This window comes from Leopardus geoffroyi, chromosome A2 (genome assembly GCF_018350155.1).
Source record: "Leopardus geoffroyi isolate Oge1 chromosome A2, O.geoffroyi_Oge1_pat1.0, whole genome shotgun sequence".
NCBI lineage: Eukaryota > Metazoa > Chordata > Mammalia > Carnivora > Felidae > Leopardus > Leopardus geoffroyi.
In genome coordinates, this window is record NC_059331.1 from 16,800,435 (window position 1) to 16,816,796 (window position 16,362).

Below are 16,362 nucleotides of genomic sequence, written 5' to 3' on the forward strand. Positions count from 1 at the left end.
GCAGGGTGGGGAGCACCTTCATCTTTACCGTGGCTGGCAGGGAGAGGCAGGGTGTCAGGGTTGACTTCTGAGAGGAGACCCATTATGGATAGTGGGAGATGCGCATTGTAGGCAGGGAGCAAAAATAGAGGCCCAGAGGACAGCGAGTGCTCAGTGTGACCGAGCAGCCAGCATGCATGGCATATGGCAGGAAATGAAAGTGAAGTAGATGCGGACCAAGAGATAAAGAACCGCATAGGGAACTGGGACTCTGCCATGGAGAAAACAGTAAGGAGCCACTACCGGAGTGGGCTGCATAGGGTTGGGATGGGGAGGGTTTGAAAGCCAGGCCACCTGTAAGGAGGCTGTGGCAGGCCACCAGGTGAGAGGCCCGAGCTAGGGCAGCGGTAGCAGAGATGGGAACGAGCAGTGACTACCAAGGCAAACCAGCTGGGACTTGGTGACCACAGGAATATTGACGATGAGGGAGAAAAGACCATGAAAACACTGAATCTGAGTATGGCGGTTCAATGGCTGGTGGTCCCATTAACAAGACTGGGCAGTGCAAGGGAGGAGCAGATCTGTAACGGAGAGGGGCCTTGTTTGGGACGTGCTGATTTTGAGTGCCTGCAGAGGTGGGGAGATTGTGCGGGGTGAGAAGGAACACTCCACGCTTCACCCCAGCCCTTCTGAGCTGTCCTGGGAGGACAGCAACGCCCAATCTCATGGCCCCCCTTCCTCCTCTGGCTCTTCCCTGAAGGTGGACGGTGGTGACCCCGATGAGCTCAAGTCGCAGTGCTGCTGGGGTGACGGTGTTTGAGGGCAGGATATATGTGTCAGGTGGCCACGACGGTCTGCAGATCTTCAACAGTGTGAGTCTGGGCTCCCCCGGGGCTAAGGGTACCCGCTCCTTCCATCTTTGAGAATGATTTTGAAAGGTAGTTCTTTGGAAGAAACTCCAGCCTTGCCGTAGCTGGGTAAAGCGTCATCTAGTGAGGTTTCAGGCCATCTGCCATGTGCTCTGAAATTCTTCTGAGAATGGGAGCCAGTGCACACAAGGAGGGGTAGAGTATAGCCATGCCAGCCCCACCCCCACCCTGTCCAGTTCACAAATGCTTCATGAGACCTGGCAAAATCCCTGCCCAGAGTAGGTGCAATTATACACATTGTGAAGTTTCAAACAGTTGTATTCTGGATGATTTGTTTATTCTTTAAAATAAACATTTATTCTTTAAAAAGCAAACAAACAAACAAAAAAACCCTCAACCGCCATCTCGTGGTAGATCCATGGAGTTGCTCAGTGCTGTGATGGAATGCACTCTGGACAGGTTTCGGGAGACCCTGCTCTCATCCCAGCTCTGTCACTACATAGCAGTGTATCCTTGGGCAACCCCTCCGTTCCCTGAGATGTAAGACAGAGGGGGTCAGATTAAGTGATGTCTCTCCTGTCCCATAAGCCCCAGAGCAGGTGCGCAGCCAAGGAAGCAGGGCATGGGAGCCAGGGCACACACTGGCCTCTGACTGGAGTCTGACACCATGCAGGTCACCATGCCCTGTGAGGTCGCCCTGTGGACTGAGCTTCAGCTCTGACCCCTGTGCCTCTGTCCCCAATGCAGGTGGAACACTACAACCACCACACAGCCACCTGGCATCCAGCGGCCAGCATGCTCAACAAGCGTTGCCGGCACGGAGCCGCATCCCTGGGAAGCAAGATGTTCGTCTGTGGGGGCTACGACGGCTCGGGCTTCCTCAGTATCGCTGAGGTGTACAGCTCCGTGGCAGACCAGTGGTGCCTGATCGTCCCCATGCACACGCGCCGGAGTCGGGTCTCCCTGGTGGCCAGCTGTGGGCGTCTCTACGCTGTCGGGGGCTATGATGGACAGTCAAACCTGAGCTCGGTGGAGATGTATGACCCGGAGACGGACCGCTGGACATTTATGGCCCCCATGGCATGTCACGAGGGAGGGGTTGGCGTGGGCTGCATCCCCCTCCTCACCATCTAAGGCAGAGGCAGGGGATGTGGCGGGGTAGGGATCTGGTACAGGTACAGGCACTCCCTTCCAGGGACAGGCCCCCTTGGGAGAGGTGGTAGACCAGGGGACGGGGTAAATGTGAGCTTGCTGGAGGTACAGCCTTTCCAAGTGCTCACAGCCTCCCTCACTGTGCTGCCCTTGTGACCTTCAAGCCTAGGTCACCAAGATGCACAGCGTGGGACCGAGCCCCTCCGGGTTCCACAGCTGGTGGCATGGGACTGCTTTGCTGGTCCACGCGTACACAGGCTCCATCCAAGTCGGCCTCCCACCTGCCACTTGGCGGAAAGCCTGCCATCTGACGCTCTTCCTCGCCTGCTGTTCTGGCCACGCGGTGGCCAGCTTGCAATGGGGTAGCTGCAGTGGCCAAGACTGCTGGAAGCTGGGGTGTGGCTAGGGGAGGAAGGACACACCCCAGGGGCTCTCGTTGCCTGTGGCGGTGCAGCCACAGCAACATGCCCGTTGCACACAAGCACCTCCCTCTTCCATCTTAGGGCACAGAGGACTGTGTCTTCATTGCTGGGTGACCAGGGAGAGCAGAAGCTTTTCCTGAATTTTGGAATTTTAACGAGGTCTTTTTCATCTTGTTCAGGAGAAATAGAAGGAGAAAAAAGATACTTGAAAGAAACCGAAAGATATTTAAACAACGAAACAGTTGAAAGAAACTGGAAAGAAAAATACCTTTTTTTAAGTGAACATTTTTTGCGAGTAGAAGGCATTAGAAGACACTAAAGGCAAATGTGAGTTTAAATGGAAAACTGCCCACCATGAAAAAGGGCGGGCGGCATCCACTCCCACATTCGGGTCCCAGGGTCCTGAGGCCTCGCACAGCACTTGGGGTTGCCTCTGAGCCCTTGCGTGCCTGGAGTCAGTACGCTCTCCACTGGTCCTGTAGCAAGGTGCTCATGGGGTTTGTACTCACACTCACCATCAGAGGACTTTTTTAATCGTAGGCTTAGTGAATCGGCTCAATTACGGCCACTCTTCTGGGGGAGAGTTTCCAGCTGGTCGCCAGAGGCTCCAGGGTGCCCCTGTGGTCACCTCCCACTGCCACCATGGCGCTCACTCAGACTCTCCGCCCCTACTTTCATTCCTCATATGACCAGCAAGGAGACAGCAGGTCTGGCCAGATTCTCGCCCGTCTATCATTCTCGGATAGTTTTCCTCATTGCGATACTTCTGGGGCACGTTGACCATTTGTACCTCTAGAACCTAACCAGGGACTTGGTCCTTCCACCAGCCATGGCTGGCTTGGTCCAGTAGCCTCGTCTACCCTCCAGTCCACTGCTTCTCCATCCACTTGCCAATTCCAGGGGTCTGGCCTCCCTCCAGCCCTTGGCAGACCGACCAGCAAGGTGGACCTTTACACTCAAGCAAAGCTGACTTTATGGCAAAGAACTAAAGGCCGAAAGAATCTCTTGCTGCTGCGAAGAACAGATTTTATATTTCTTCTTCTGATCTTAGCAAATGACCTCTTGAAGAGACTCCATGCTCCTTCCTCCTCCTCCCTGGACAGGACCTTGACGTCACACAGCAGGGCCTGAGCAGGAGGACGCTTCTGTTACCAGTGCACTGGGCAGTGGGGCTGGGCTTCAGCTGCTGCTGCCAAAACCTGGTTTTCTAAACTGCTTCCAGCACAGACTAAACGAGGACACAGTTCCTTTAATGCAAGACTGGGTCTTAGGATCCCATTCTCTGCCTGGCTGGTCTCCTGTCCCTTGCTGCCTACTAGGGTGGCCTGGAAGCCTGTTCAGAAAGGCACAGTGTGGATCCTGAGACGTCTTTTCCACCCCCACACCACAAGGTTTACGAGTGTGTGCAATCGCCACGTATCCAGAAGGATGTACCTTTGTTACCTGCCACTTAGGAGCCGGGCCTCTGCTACGAGCACTTGAAAATGATGTTTTTATTTCAAAAGACCCAACAGTCTGATGTAGTTTCACCTGGGCTCGTGGTGGAGCCTCAGCATTTCTCTCTCACTCCCTTTGGGTTTGCCTACAGAAGTAGACTCGGAAGGCGGTTGGGTCTGCGTTTCCTGTTAGAGAGGCGTGTGTCAGTGCTCCTCTTATTATCAGAAGCCATTTTGTGAACTAGAAGCAGTCCTGGCCATCCCGGATTGTGGAGGGGTTAAGGATCAGTCAGTGGGCTAATGAGGGGGTCTCCTGGGCCCTCAGGATGCTGACACGGATGTTGCCATTGAGGCTGATAGATGATTTCCCCACCATCTGCTGCTCTTGTAGTGGCCTTCCTGAGTCCACTCCCACCTCCTGGTGTGGAAGTTAACACTGCTGCACCCGGGGCCAGTGCTTTGATCTGGGTGGGCTGTGAGCACGAGTGAGCCAACACCAACATTTTCACACTCTTCCAGCCGTCGCTTCCTCGGTCTGAGGGGGGTGTTTGCAAATGACTGGGCTGGCTCTTTGGTGTTGGAGCCTTTCCAGTAGCCCTGTGAAAAGAAGAGTCCTCACCCAAGGATGTTATGAAAAGCGTGTAACTAGGAGGTAGGAGAGATGTCATGCTCAGTGGACCTTGGGGTCCAGCCCAGCTGTGAGCACGGGATTGCGGCACTCAACGTCCTTGGGCATTTCCCCTCCTCAGATAACACACAGAGCCTTCTGGGTTTCACCTGAGATCAAAGCCAGGATGGGAGCTGAAGACCAGCCTTTTGGTCACAGAGATGGAAGTAGGTAGAAATTCTTCCCGCCCCCCCACCCCCCGGCAGTTTAACCTTTCCCAGAAAATCTTATTTCCTTTTATTTATAGAACGCATGTCTTTTGTGTTAAGAAACCAAAGAAAAATAAAAAGTACACTCCTAATATCTTCTTGTCCTTTCTTGTTTTATTTATTTTTTTTTTTTTTTAATTTTTTTTTCAACGTTTATTTATTTTTGGGACAGAGAGAGACAGAGCATGAACGGGGGAGGGGCAGAGAGAGAGGGAGACACAGAATCGGAAACAGGCTCCAGGCTCTGAGCCATCAGCCCAGAGCCCGACGCGGGGCTCGAACTCCCGGACCGCGAGATCGTGACCTGGCTGAAGTCGGACGCTCAACCGACTGCGCCACCCAGGCGCCCCTCTTGTTTTATTTTTTAAATATTAGAAGTAAATCATGTTTTTATTGAAGTTCAGTGAAAAGATATATTGGACAAAGTGAAAACATTCCTGTGAAAATAAGGGAAGAGCCAGATGTATAGCAAAATCAGTCTTTGGAGGGGCGCCTGGGTGGTGCAGTCGGTTAAGCGTCCGACTTCAGCCAGGTCGCGATCTTGCGGTCCGTGAGTTCGAGCCCCGCGTCAGGCTCTGGGCTGATGGCTCGGAGCCTGGAGCCTGTTTCCTATTCTGTGTCTCCCTCTCTCTGCCCCTCCCCCGTTCATGCTCTGTCTCTCTCTGTCCCAAAAATAAATAAACGTTGAAAAAAAAAATTAAAAAAAAAATCAGTCTTTGGAGAGACACACGTATGTTTTATTTTATAAGAATGAGTTCGGATGAAAAATACACAAAACTCTTCGCTAGCATGTTGCGTATTTGCTGCTGTGCAGATCAGCACTCTTCTTGGATTTCCCCTTTTCTTCGCTCAGTGCCATAAAACTCCAGAGTTCCCTGGCAGAGTGCGGCTAGCCTGTCTACTGCCGAGAACCCAGACGGCTCCTTAAAACTCTGGGCCAGGGGCGCCTGGGTGGCGCAGTCGGTTAAGCGTCCGACTTCAGCCAGGTCACGATCTCGCGGTCTGTGAGTTCGAGCCCCGCGTCAGGCTCTGGGCTGATGGCTCGGAGCCTGGAGCCTGTTTCCGATTCTGTGTCTCCCTCTCTCTCTGCCCCTCCCCCGTTCATGCTGTGTCTCTCTCTGTCCCAAAAATAAATAAAACGTTGGAAAAAAAAAATTAAAAAAAAAAAAAAAAAAAAAAACTCTGGGCCAGAGGTGCTTAATTTCGGCGTACATAAAAGTCCCTAACAAATTCTTAAACCACACACTGATTCACAGATCCCTCCTGTGGGACCAACGGCTGGGGTGCAGCTCGGGTACACGGGCACAGGCAGATTTCCATGGTGGTTTGTCCACTCCTCAAAGTGTAAGAGAACTGGACTCCTGTGTTTAATTTCCACTTCTCCGAATACAGCCACATTCCAGAGCTGCCTTCCTGAGATTACACCCTGGTCACTGTGGTTGTGGATGTCAGGAAACTCTTCATTCACACTTTCCCAAAAGCCAGCTACAGTCAGTCCTATCTAGTGGGTAAGGATTATGCTTGAACGGCAACTTTTATTTTTCAAGACTTTAGAAGGGTAGGTCTCTCCCACGTACATCCCACCAGCACGTTTCACACATAAACACTATTGATTCTCACCAGGTCCCCTCAGGAATCCCCTCAGGGTAGGTTGCGTGGCTCATTTTAGCATAAAGAAAGAGCTTCAGAAGGGCCAAGTAACTGACCTGATTCATCAGCTAACTTGTAGTGTTGTCAAGAATTGAGACCGGATTTCCACTCAGTCCAGCTTGCCGGAAGGGAACAGCGTCTGACCTTTGCAAGCAGCTAGTCCGTCCAGCCTCGTGCTGTGTGTGGAGGGGGGTTGCCTAGTACCGTGACGGACCTTGGAGAAGACTGGGCAGTGAGGGAAAGGGAAGAACTCATCGGATTATAGAGGCAAGCACCCTTGTGCTGAAGCAGAGGAAGCCAGACTATCTGTGGGCTCTGTGCTAGGGGAGAAGTCTCTAAAATAAGAGCTGCCCTTTCCATGTAACCTACACCCTCTTGCTCAGAACCAAAGGGCCCATGGGTGAAGAGTGGACTGTGACCTTTATTCAGCTAGATTCATCTGCTTGACTTCCCATGTCCTTTCGTTGTTCCGTGGACTCCTCTCCCCTCACAGCCCACAGCAGAGCCTGCCCCTCTTCACCCCAAAGCAAGCAGTACTGTTTTCTGCTGCTGCTCCTGATCACGTAACATGACACAACCAAAAACTGACAACGGGGGTCATGCGGTTCTCATAGTGATTACCCCAGACTCGCTGTTCCCAATTTCATCTTTAGTGGTACATAGATTATTTTTCTCTGTAATGGAGCTCAGTTCCCTATTCTGTTTTTCTACTAGCTTTGCAGTTCAGGATAAAAGCCCAAACTCCATAGCATGGCACAGAAGGCCACCGTGATCTGGCACTTTTTCTCACCAGGTTCCCTGAAATCGTCCTTCAGGGTGTCAGTTTAGATGTCACCCCTGCAGGAAAGCATCTCTCGTCAGCCTGGTGCCCCTTCTCTGTGCTTGTCCCCGCTGTATCCCACCAGGGCAATGGCCTGTTTGCTTGCCTTACCTGGTAGATGGGGTCTTTTGTTGTGTACCCAGCACCAGGCACATAGAGGAGGCGCAACAACTGTGTTTCTTGAACTTGAGGACACTCGGGTATATCAGATTCAAAGGTTGCCTAATCATGCTTCTCTCTCTATTCTTCCTCAATCTCCCATCACTAAGTTTTTCATAGTTTTATTGAGGCATAATCTGCATACCTTAACACTGACCCATTTTAAGCGCTCAATGATTTTTATACGGAATTATCCCATTTTAGAATATTTTCATCATTTTGAAAAGTTCCCTCATGCCCACATGCAGTTAGTCCCCCCTTCACTCTCATCCTCAGGTAACCACTATTTTGCTTTCTATATCTTATAGATTTGCCTATTCTGGACATTTTATTTAAATGGAATCCTATCATATGTGATCTTTTGTGTCTGGCTTTTTTAGAATGTTTTAGGGGTTCATCTATGCTGTAGCATGTATCAGCAGCTTGTTTCTTTTATTGTTCCTGAATAGTATTCCACTGCATGGATACACCCTATTTTTTTTTTTCACTAATTGATGAATATTTAGATTGTTTCCAGTTTGTGGCTGTTACGAATACTACTAGAATGACGTACAAGTCTTCGTGTACACACATCTTCATTCCTGTTGAGTAGATTCCTAGAAGATTGCTGTCACATGGTAAGTGAATGTTCAACTGTTTAAGAAACTGATGAGCATTTCCAAAGTAGTTGTGCATTCTACATTCCTGTCAGCAGTGTATGAGGTTCGGGTTTCTCCACAGCCTTGCCAATTTTGTAATTGTCTCTCTTTGATTATAACTGTTCTTTTTTTGTTGTTGCTGTTTTCTAATTTTTTTAATGTTTATTTATTTTTGAGAGAGAAGGCACACACGTGAGCAGGGGACGGGCAGAGAAAGCTGGAGACACAATCCAAAGCAGGCTCCAGGCTCTGAGCTGTCAGCACAAGGCCCACTGCAAGGCTCGAGTTCATGAACTGTGAGATCATGACCTGAGCCGAAGTCGGATGCTTAACCGACTGAGCCACCCAGGCGCCCCTGATTTTAACTGTTCCAGTGGATGTGAAGTGGCATCTCTGTGTAATTTTAATTTGCATTTTTCTGACCACTAAAGATTTTGAGCATATTTTCAGGAGCTTGTTAGCCATATCTTTGGTGAAATATCTATTCAAATCTGGCCCTTCTAAAAAGATTTTTTTATTTTTATTTTTTAGAGAGAGCGTAAGCAGAGGAGAGAGAGAGAATCTCAAGCAGGCTCCATGCTAAGCTATGGTAAGCTAAGCATGCAAACTGAAGCTAAGCATGCTAACTGATGACCCTGGGATCATGACCCATGCCAAAATCAAGAGTCAGACATTCAACCGACTGAGCCACCCCAGTGCCCCCAAATCTGGGTAAATTGGGTCATGTGTCCTATGAATGAGGTGTAAGAATTCTTTACATATTCTGGATACCAATCTTTCACCAGATTTAGGATTTGTAAGTATTTACTCCCAGTATATGGTGTGTCTTTTCATTTTGTCAGTGGTATCTTTTGAATTGTACAAGTTTTTAATTTTGATGAAGTTTGGTTTGCCAATTATTTCTTTTATGGATTATGCTTTTGGAGTCATATCCTAGGAACTTTTTGCATAATAAGCAAAGATCATGAAGAAATTCTTCTAGAAGTCTTATAATTTTAGCTCTCGTGTAGGTATATGATCCATTTTAAATTAACTTTTAAAAATTCATTTTTTGTGTGTGCATAGATATCCATTTGTCTCAGTACATTTGTTGTAAAGATTATTCCTCCACTGAATTGCTTTGGCATCTTTGTTGAAATCAGTTAACCGTAAATATAAGGGTTTATTTCTAGCTTTTCAACTCTGTGCCATTGGTCTTATGTGCTTGTCCACAAGCCAATACCACATTGATTGTATGGTATTGATTTCTCCAGCTTTAAAGTAAGTCCTAAAATTGGATAATGTAAGTCCTTAACCTTGTTCCTTTCACAATTCTCTTGACTATTTTAGGTACTTTGCATTCTCATGCCTTTTAGGATCAGTTCATCAACTTCTCCAGAAGAGCCTTCTGGGGTTTTAATAGATACTGTGTTGAATTTATAGATCAATTTGGGGAGAATAGCCATCCTGACAATATAAAGTCTTCCAACCCATGAACACAGAATGTTTGTCATTTGTTTGGATATTTGATTTCTCTCAGTAATATTTTGTCATTTTCAGTGTACAATCTTGTGCTTCTTCTGTTAAAATGTGCCTAAGTATTTTTATTTTTTATGCTATTATTGATGGAATTGCTTTCTTAATTTTATTTTCAGATTTTTTTTGGTGCTAGTTACTTAGAAAAAAAAATTTAATGGTTATTTGTTTGTTTTGAGAGAGAGTGCATGTGAGCAGGGAAAGGGCAGAGCAAGGAGAGAGAGAATCCCAAGCAAGCTCTGTGCTGTCAGTGCAGAGCCTGACGTGGGGCTCGCAAACCCATGAGACCATGACCTGAGCCAAAACCAAGAGTGAGACACTTAACTGACTGAGCCACCCAGGTGCCCCTAGAAATGTTTTTTTAAGCTCGATCTTGTATCCTGTGACCTTGCTAAACTCATTTACTAGTTTTTATCTTTATTCGTTTCTTTCTTTATTTATTTTTGAGAAAGAGAGAGAGACAGAGCATGAGCAGGGGAGAGGCAGAGACAGAGGGGAAATAGAGAATCTGAAGCAGGCTCCAGGCTCTGAGCTGTCAGCACAGATCCCAACGTGGGGCTCAAACTCACGAACCGTGAGATCATGACCTGAGCTGAAGTCAGACTCTTAATCGACTGAGCCACCCAGGTGCCCCTTAGTTTTTATCTTTAAAAAAAGACATGTATATTCTTTGGGATTTTCGTCTGTGATATATATAAGATATATACAAGATATATATATTAGATATATATCATCTGTGAATAAAGACAGTTTTACTTTTTCCTTTCCAATCTGGATGCCTTTAATTTTTTCCTCCCTTATTACACTGGCTGGAACCTCCAATACAATATTGTGTACAAGTGGCAAAAGTAGACATCCTTGCCTTGTCCTCAGTCTTAGGGAGGAAAATGTACAGTCTTTTACCATTAAATATGTTAAGCTGTGGATTTTTCATTAGTGACCTTTTTCAAATTGAGGAAGTTTTATTCTCTTCTTAGTTTGTTGGGAGTTTTTGTCATGAATGGGTATTAGATTTCATCAGAGGTATTTCCTGCATCTATTGAGATGATCATGTGATTTTTGTCCTTTAACTTGTTATTATGGCATATAACAGTGATTTTTTAAGATGTTGATCCAACATTGCATTCCTGGGATAAATCCCACTCAGCCATGGTTTTATAATCCTTTTTCTGTTGCTGGATGTGGCTTGCTAATATTTTGTTAAGTATTTTTCTATCTGTGTTCACTAGAGATGTTTTCTATAGTTTTCCCTTTTTGTGATGTCTTTGGCTGGTAATACTGCCCTCGTGGGAGGAGTGAAGTGTTTCTTACTCCTCTATTTCTGAAAAAGTGTGTGAAGGATTGGTGTTATTTTTTAAATATTTGAGCGGTGCCTGGGTGACTCAGTCGGTTAAGCGTCTGACTTTAGCTCAGGTCACGATCTTGCCATTCCCGAGTTCAAGCCCTGCGTCAGGCTCTGTGCTGACAGCTCAGAGCCTGGAGCCTGTTTCAGATTCTGTGTCTCCCTCTCTCTCTGCCCCCCCCCCCCAGCACTCTGTCTCTGTCTCTCAAAAATAATAAACATTTTTTTTAATTTAAAATATTTGAGGGGCACCTAGGTGGGTCAGTCAGTTAAGCGTCTCACTCTTGGTTTTGGCTCAGGTCATGGTCTCATGGTTTGTGAGTTCGAGCTCCGTGTTTTCTTCACTTGCCTGGTGACCCCCTGAGAGTAGGCATCTGCTTCTCTTAGGGAGTTGGATCCTTATGGTTCAGGAAATTCTTGCCCCTTCAGCAGGGATTGAGATTACCCTCTCTCCCTTCTCTGGTGATGCTCCCATCTCTTTGTCTCAAAGATCACCTCTGTTCTCCACACTTGTACTGCCCACCTCCCCCTTTTTCTTACTTCCAAGTGTAAGAGGCCTTAGAGCTCTGTCCTGGGCTCTGACTTCATCCCATACATTCTCCCCCTAGCTGATCTTGCCCTTTCTCTTGTGTGAAGAAGGCATCTGGAGTCCATCTCTAGACGGGCACAGATTCTCATAGTCACTTGGATGTGTCCCAATATGACCAGGCCCAAGTGGAGCCTCAACTCGTCATCCCCTAGTTTTCTCCACCCTAGGAGTGTATCATTTCTCATCTTCCCAGTTGCTCACTCAGGAACCTAGTGGTGGGTTTCGGATTGGGGGAGGGATGAGAGTCATTTGTCTTTTTCTTCTCCATCAGCTAAGCCATGGCCTAGTTCTGTTGACTCTACCTCCAGTCCAGTTCTGTCTGCTTCCTCCACGCGGGTCCACACCATCAGCACATCCCTTGGAACCTGGATCACTATAATGGTTTCCTAACTGGTCTCCCTGCTTCCACCCTTGTGCTTCCTGCAGTCTATAGGCAGCAGAGCAGCCAGAGTGAAATTGTAAAGCTGTGAATCAGATCTTGTCACTACCCTGCTCAGACCTCTCCAGAGGCTCCCCAGGGCCTCAGGCCCTGTTCTGTTGGGATGGTTTAGGGAGCAGTTCAGACACAGCTCTTGTAACAGATAAGATGTGTGGCCCCTGGAGATGGAGGGCATAGGACACTTAGCTCCTCCACCCCAAGCAGAGCTCTCCTTGGTTCTTTATTTTTTTATTATTATTATTTTTTAACGTTTATTTATTTTTGAGACAGAGAGAGACAGGGAGACACAGAATCTGAAACAGGCTCCAGGCTCTGAGTGGTCAGCACAGAGCCTGACGCGGGGCTTGAACTCACGGACCGCGAGATCATGACCTGAGCCGAAGTCGGCCGCTTAACCGACTGAGCCACCCAGGCGCCCCTCTCCTTGGTTCTTTATAGAGTATTTGTCCAACAGGTCTCGTTGGATCCTCCCAAAGAGACAGCAGGGATATCCCCATCTTATAGATGAGCAAACTAAAGGTGAGAGGGGGAGGAGACCTCCCCAAGGTCACTCAACAATAAGTGGTAAACAGAAAATCAACAGGTAGATAACAAATTGTGATACGTCTATACTTGGCAATAAAAGGAATGAACTATTGATACAACATGAATGAATCTCAGAATAATAGTGCTCAGTGAAAAAGAGCCAGGCATGAAAACAATGTACGCTGTGTGATTCGATCTTAGTCCACTCAGGTTGCTATAACAAAATACCGTAGACCGGGTAGCTTATTTATTAAACAGAAATTTATTTCTCATGGTTGTGGAGGCTGGGAAGTCCACAATCAAGGGACCAGCAGATTCACTGTCTAGTGAGGTCTTGCTTCCTGGTTCACAGACAGCCAACTTTTTGTTGTGTGCGCCCTCACAAAGTGGGAGTGGAGGTGGGGGGAGGGGACCAGGATCTCACTGCCACCTCTTTTATAAAGGCACAAATTCCATTCATGGGGACTCCACCCTCATGACCTAACTACCTGCCAAAGGCTCCACCTCCAAATACCATCACTTTAGGGATGAGGATTTCAACATACAAATTTTGAGGGGACTCAATCATCCAATCTATAGGAGCTTCCATTTATATAAAACTCTGGAAATTGGAAGCTAATCTGTAGTGACATCAAGAAAGCAGTGGTTGCCTGAGAACAGCAGGGTTGGGGAAGAGGCAGGGATTATAAAGGTGTGTGAGGAAACTTTGTGGGGTGGTGGATGTGTGTACTGTTCTGATTGGTGGTGATGGTTTCACTGGTGTATACTATGTCAAATGTATCTAAAATGCATACTTTGAATACATACGTGCAGGTTATTGTATGTCAAGTAGAGCTCAATAAAGCTCTTTTTTTTTTTTTTTTTTTAAGGCAGCAGAACACTGACTGCAGAGAACCTCACTGCAGCTTCTGAGTCCCCAAGGGCAGCTGTGTCCTCTGGGGCTCCCAGGACTGTACGGGGTCCTGTGGGCTCTCAGGACGTTGTAGTCTCCATCACACGGGGACAACCCCAGCTCAGCAGCTCCCTAGGGGTGCCTGGTATGTCCTCTGTGTAGGTAGACTTTGGGGTCCTACTTTTGCCATTTGACACAAACACTTTCCTCGACATTCCAGCAGTCCTCAAGATTATCACTGTTCAATTTCTTTATGCATACACTCAACTTATACGGACTCCTTCCCCTTTCACATAAAGAAGAAGTGTGCCTCGCTCCAGGGCACCCCCCCACTTTTGTCCTTTTCTGCTCGACTTCTCCTCACTCTCCTACCGCTTGTATCGGTAGCCCCCCAACAAAGACCCCTGCTAACACTCATGTATTTTCTTCTCTGTTGTTCTCTATATTCCTACAAACCATCTGTGTGCATCTGTCCACATGTGCGAGGTTTTGTCTGTTTTACAGAAAATGGATTCTACTGTACATAGTTGTTGAGCCTTCTTTTCCTTGCACCTTCTGCCGAAGCTCTGATCTACCCCACGTATTTGTCCCACCGCTCATTCGGTCATTCCGCCAGCCATTCTTGGTTGCCTCTATGTTTCCACATTTTGGCCACTTGGTTTTCTTGAAAGATGTTTTATTTTTTACACCCGTGTCTCTAATTCAGCTGGAATTATTAATAGATGTTATATATTCTTTTCCTCCAAGTGGCAAACCAGTAAGGCCTGCCTCATTTTTTTTTTTTTTAACGTTTATTTATTTTTGAGACAGAGAGAGACAGCACATGAACGGGGGAGGGTCAGAGAGAGGGAGACACAGAATCTGAAACAGGCTCCAGGCTCTGAGCTGTCAGCACAGAGCCCGACGCGGGGCTCGAACTCACGGACCGCGAAATCATGACCTGAGCCGAAGTTGGCCGCTTAACCGACTGAGCCACCCAGGCGCCCCAGGCCTGCCTCATTTGAAAACTACCCTTTCCCACTGAACTGCACTGCTGTCCTCATCATCCACATATGAGAGTCACCGTCTCATTGATATACGGCAACCTGTTCTGGGTTCTTTCGTGCCCTTTACCCCCCTTCCCAGACCCAACTCACTGTTCTTTTTCAGTTTTCTTGGCTGTTCTTCAACATTTATTCTCACAAATGAAGTGTTTTTAAATGTTTTTTTTTTTTTTTAATTTTTTTCTTAACCTTTATTTATTTTTCAGACAGAGAGAGACAGAGCATGAACGGGGGAAGGTCAGAAAGAGGGAGACACAGAATCTGAAACAGGCTCCAGGCTCTGAGCTGTCAGCACAGAGCCTGACGCGGGGCTCGAACTCACGGACTGCGAGATCACGACCTGAGCCGAAGTTTGATGCTTAACCGACTGAGCCACCCAGGCGCCCCTAAATGTTTATTTTTGACAGAGCATGAGTGAGGGAGGGGCAGAGAGAGGGAGAGACCATCTCAAGCAGGCTCCCCACTGTCAGTGCAGAGCCTGGCATCCCACGAACCGTGAGACCATGACCTGAGCCAAAATCAAGAGTTGGACGCTTAACCGACTGAGCCCCCCAGGCGCCCCTCTCACAAATGAATTTTAAGATGACTAGGGGCCCCTGGCTGGGTCAGCCGGTGAAGCATGCAACTCTTGATCTCAGGGTTGTGAGTCTGAGCCCTACATTGGGTGTGGAGATCTTAAAGTCTTTAAAAAAATAAATAAATAAAAATAAGATTATTCCCTTCAAAAACACACAAACCCTTTTAGGATCCTAATGGATTCTAATATATTAAATTTATATATTTTGAGAAAATATTTTGGTTCAGAATTCATTTTTATTTTATTTTGAGAGAGAGAGAGAGAGAGAAAGAGAGAGAGAGAGTGAGCGAGCAGGGGAGGGTCAAGCTGGAGAATCCCAAGCAGGGTCCATGCCCAGCATGGAGCCTGACGCAGGGCTCAATCTCACCACCATGAGATCGTGACCTGAGCTGAAACCAAGAGTCAGATGCTTAACTGACTGAGCCACCCAGGCACCCCAGGATTTATTTTTAATTAATAAGTACTGAATTTTTAATTATGGAGATAAAGCAGCAAACAAACCAATCAAATTCCCTGCCTCTTGGAGCTTAACTTAGAAGGCTTCTCTTTCCATTTTGATTGGGCTCTAATTTGGTTGAATTTAACCTGCAAAAATCTAGAGCTTCCTCTAGAAGCTCCCTAAACTGGGATTTTTTAGATCAGAAAAGATTTGACTTCATGTCTGCTAGTGTAACAGAATGGGTAAAGGACACAGGATTTCAGATCCCAGGGAAGGCAGTACAAGAGGCCTGATTCCCAACATTACTATTATTATTAGTTGCCAATAGTCTATAGAGAATTGCTTCATAAAGTGATTTTTATACCATCTTTAGGTTTAGTGTGAAGTGTATTCTGAGATTAATAAAATTAACTGAAGAGCTTTTCTGTCTTTTTCCTTGATTTTGAATTAAATAACTATTATATATAGATAGATGTGATTTTGTGTATATTTTACAGAAATACAGCTCTTCCTTGACTTACCATGGGGTTATGTCCTGATTAGCCCATAAACTGAAAATACTGTAAAATGATTTAATACACCGCCTAACCCACTGAGAATCTCAGCCTAGCCTGGCCTAGCTTGAACATGCTCAGGATACTTACAGTAGCCTGCAGTTGGGCAAAATCATCTAATATCAAGCGTATTTTATAACAAAGTATTAAATATTTCATGTAATTTGGGGCACCTGGGTGGCTCAGTCAGTTAAGGACCTGACTTTGGCCCAGGTCATGATCTCTCAGTTTGTGAGTTCAAGCCCCGTGTTGGCCTCTGTGCTGACAGCTTGGAGCCTAGACCCTGCTTCTGATTTTGTGTCTCCCTCTCTGTCTGTCTGTCTCTCTCTTTCTCTCTCTGCCCCTTCCCACTTGCACTCTGTCTCTTCTGTCTCTCAAAAATAAACATTAAAATTTTTTTTTTAAAAAATCCATGTAATTTATTGATTGCTGTACTGAAAGTGAAA

The 16,362-nt window shown here is 46.8% G+C and overlaps 1 protein-coding gene across 3 annotated transcripts in view; it reads left to right on the top strand.

Moving 5' to 3' along the window:
- Positions 1-4,828, top strand: part of KLHL18 (kelch like family member 18) — a 55,259-nt gene extending 50,431 nt beyond the window's left edge. For all 3 annotated transcript variants that reach the window (XM_045492709.1, XM_045492710.1, XM_045492711.1), the window contains 2 exons: positions 740-851; positions 1,596-4,828. In XM_045492709.1, the coding sequence (XP_045348665.1) occupies positions 740-851; positions 1,596-1,982 (499 nt within the window). In that variant the 3' untranslated portion in view covers positions 1,983-4,828. The remainder of the gene's footprint in view (positions 1-739; positions 852-1,595) is intronic.
- Positions 4,829-16,362: the final 11,534 nt, after the last annotated feature.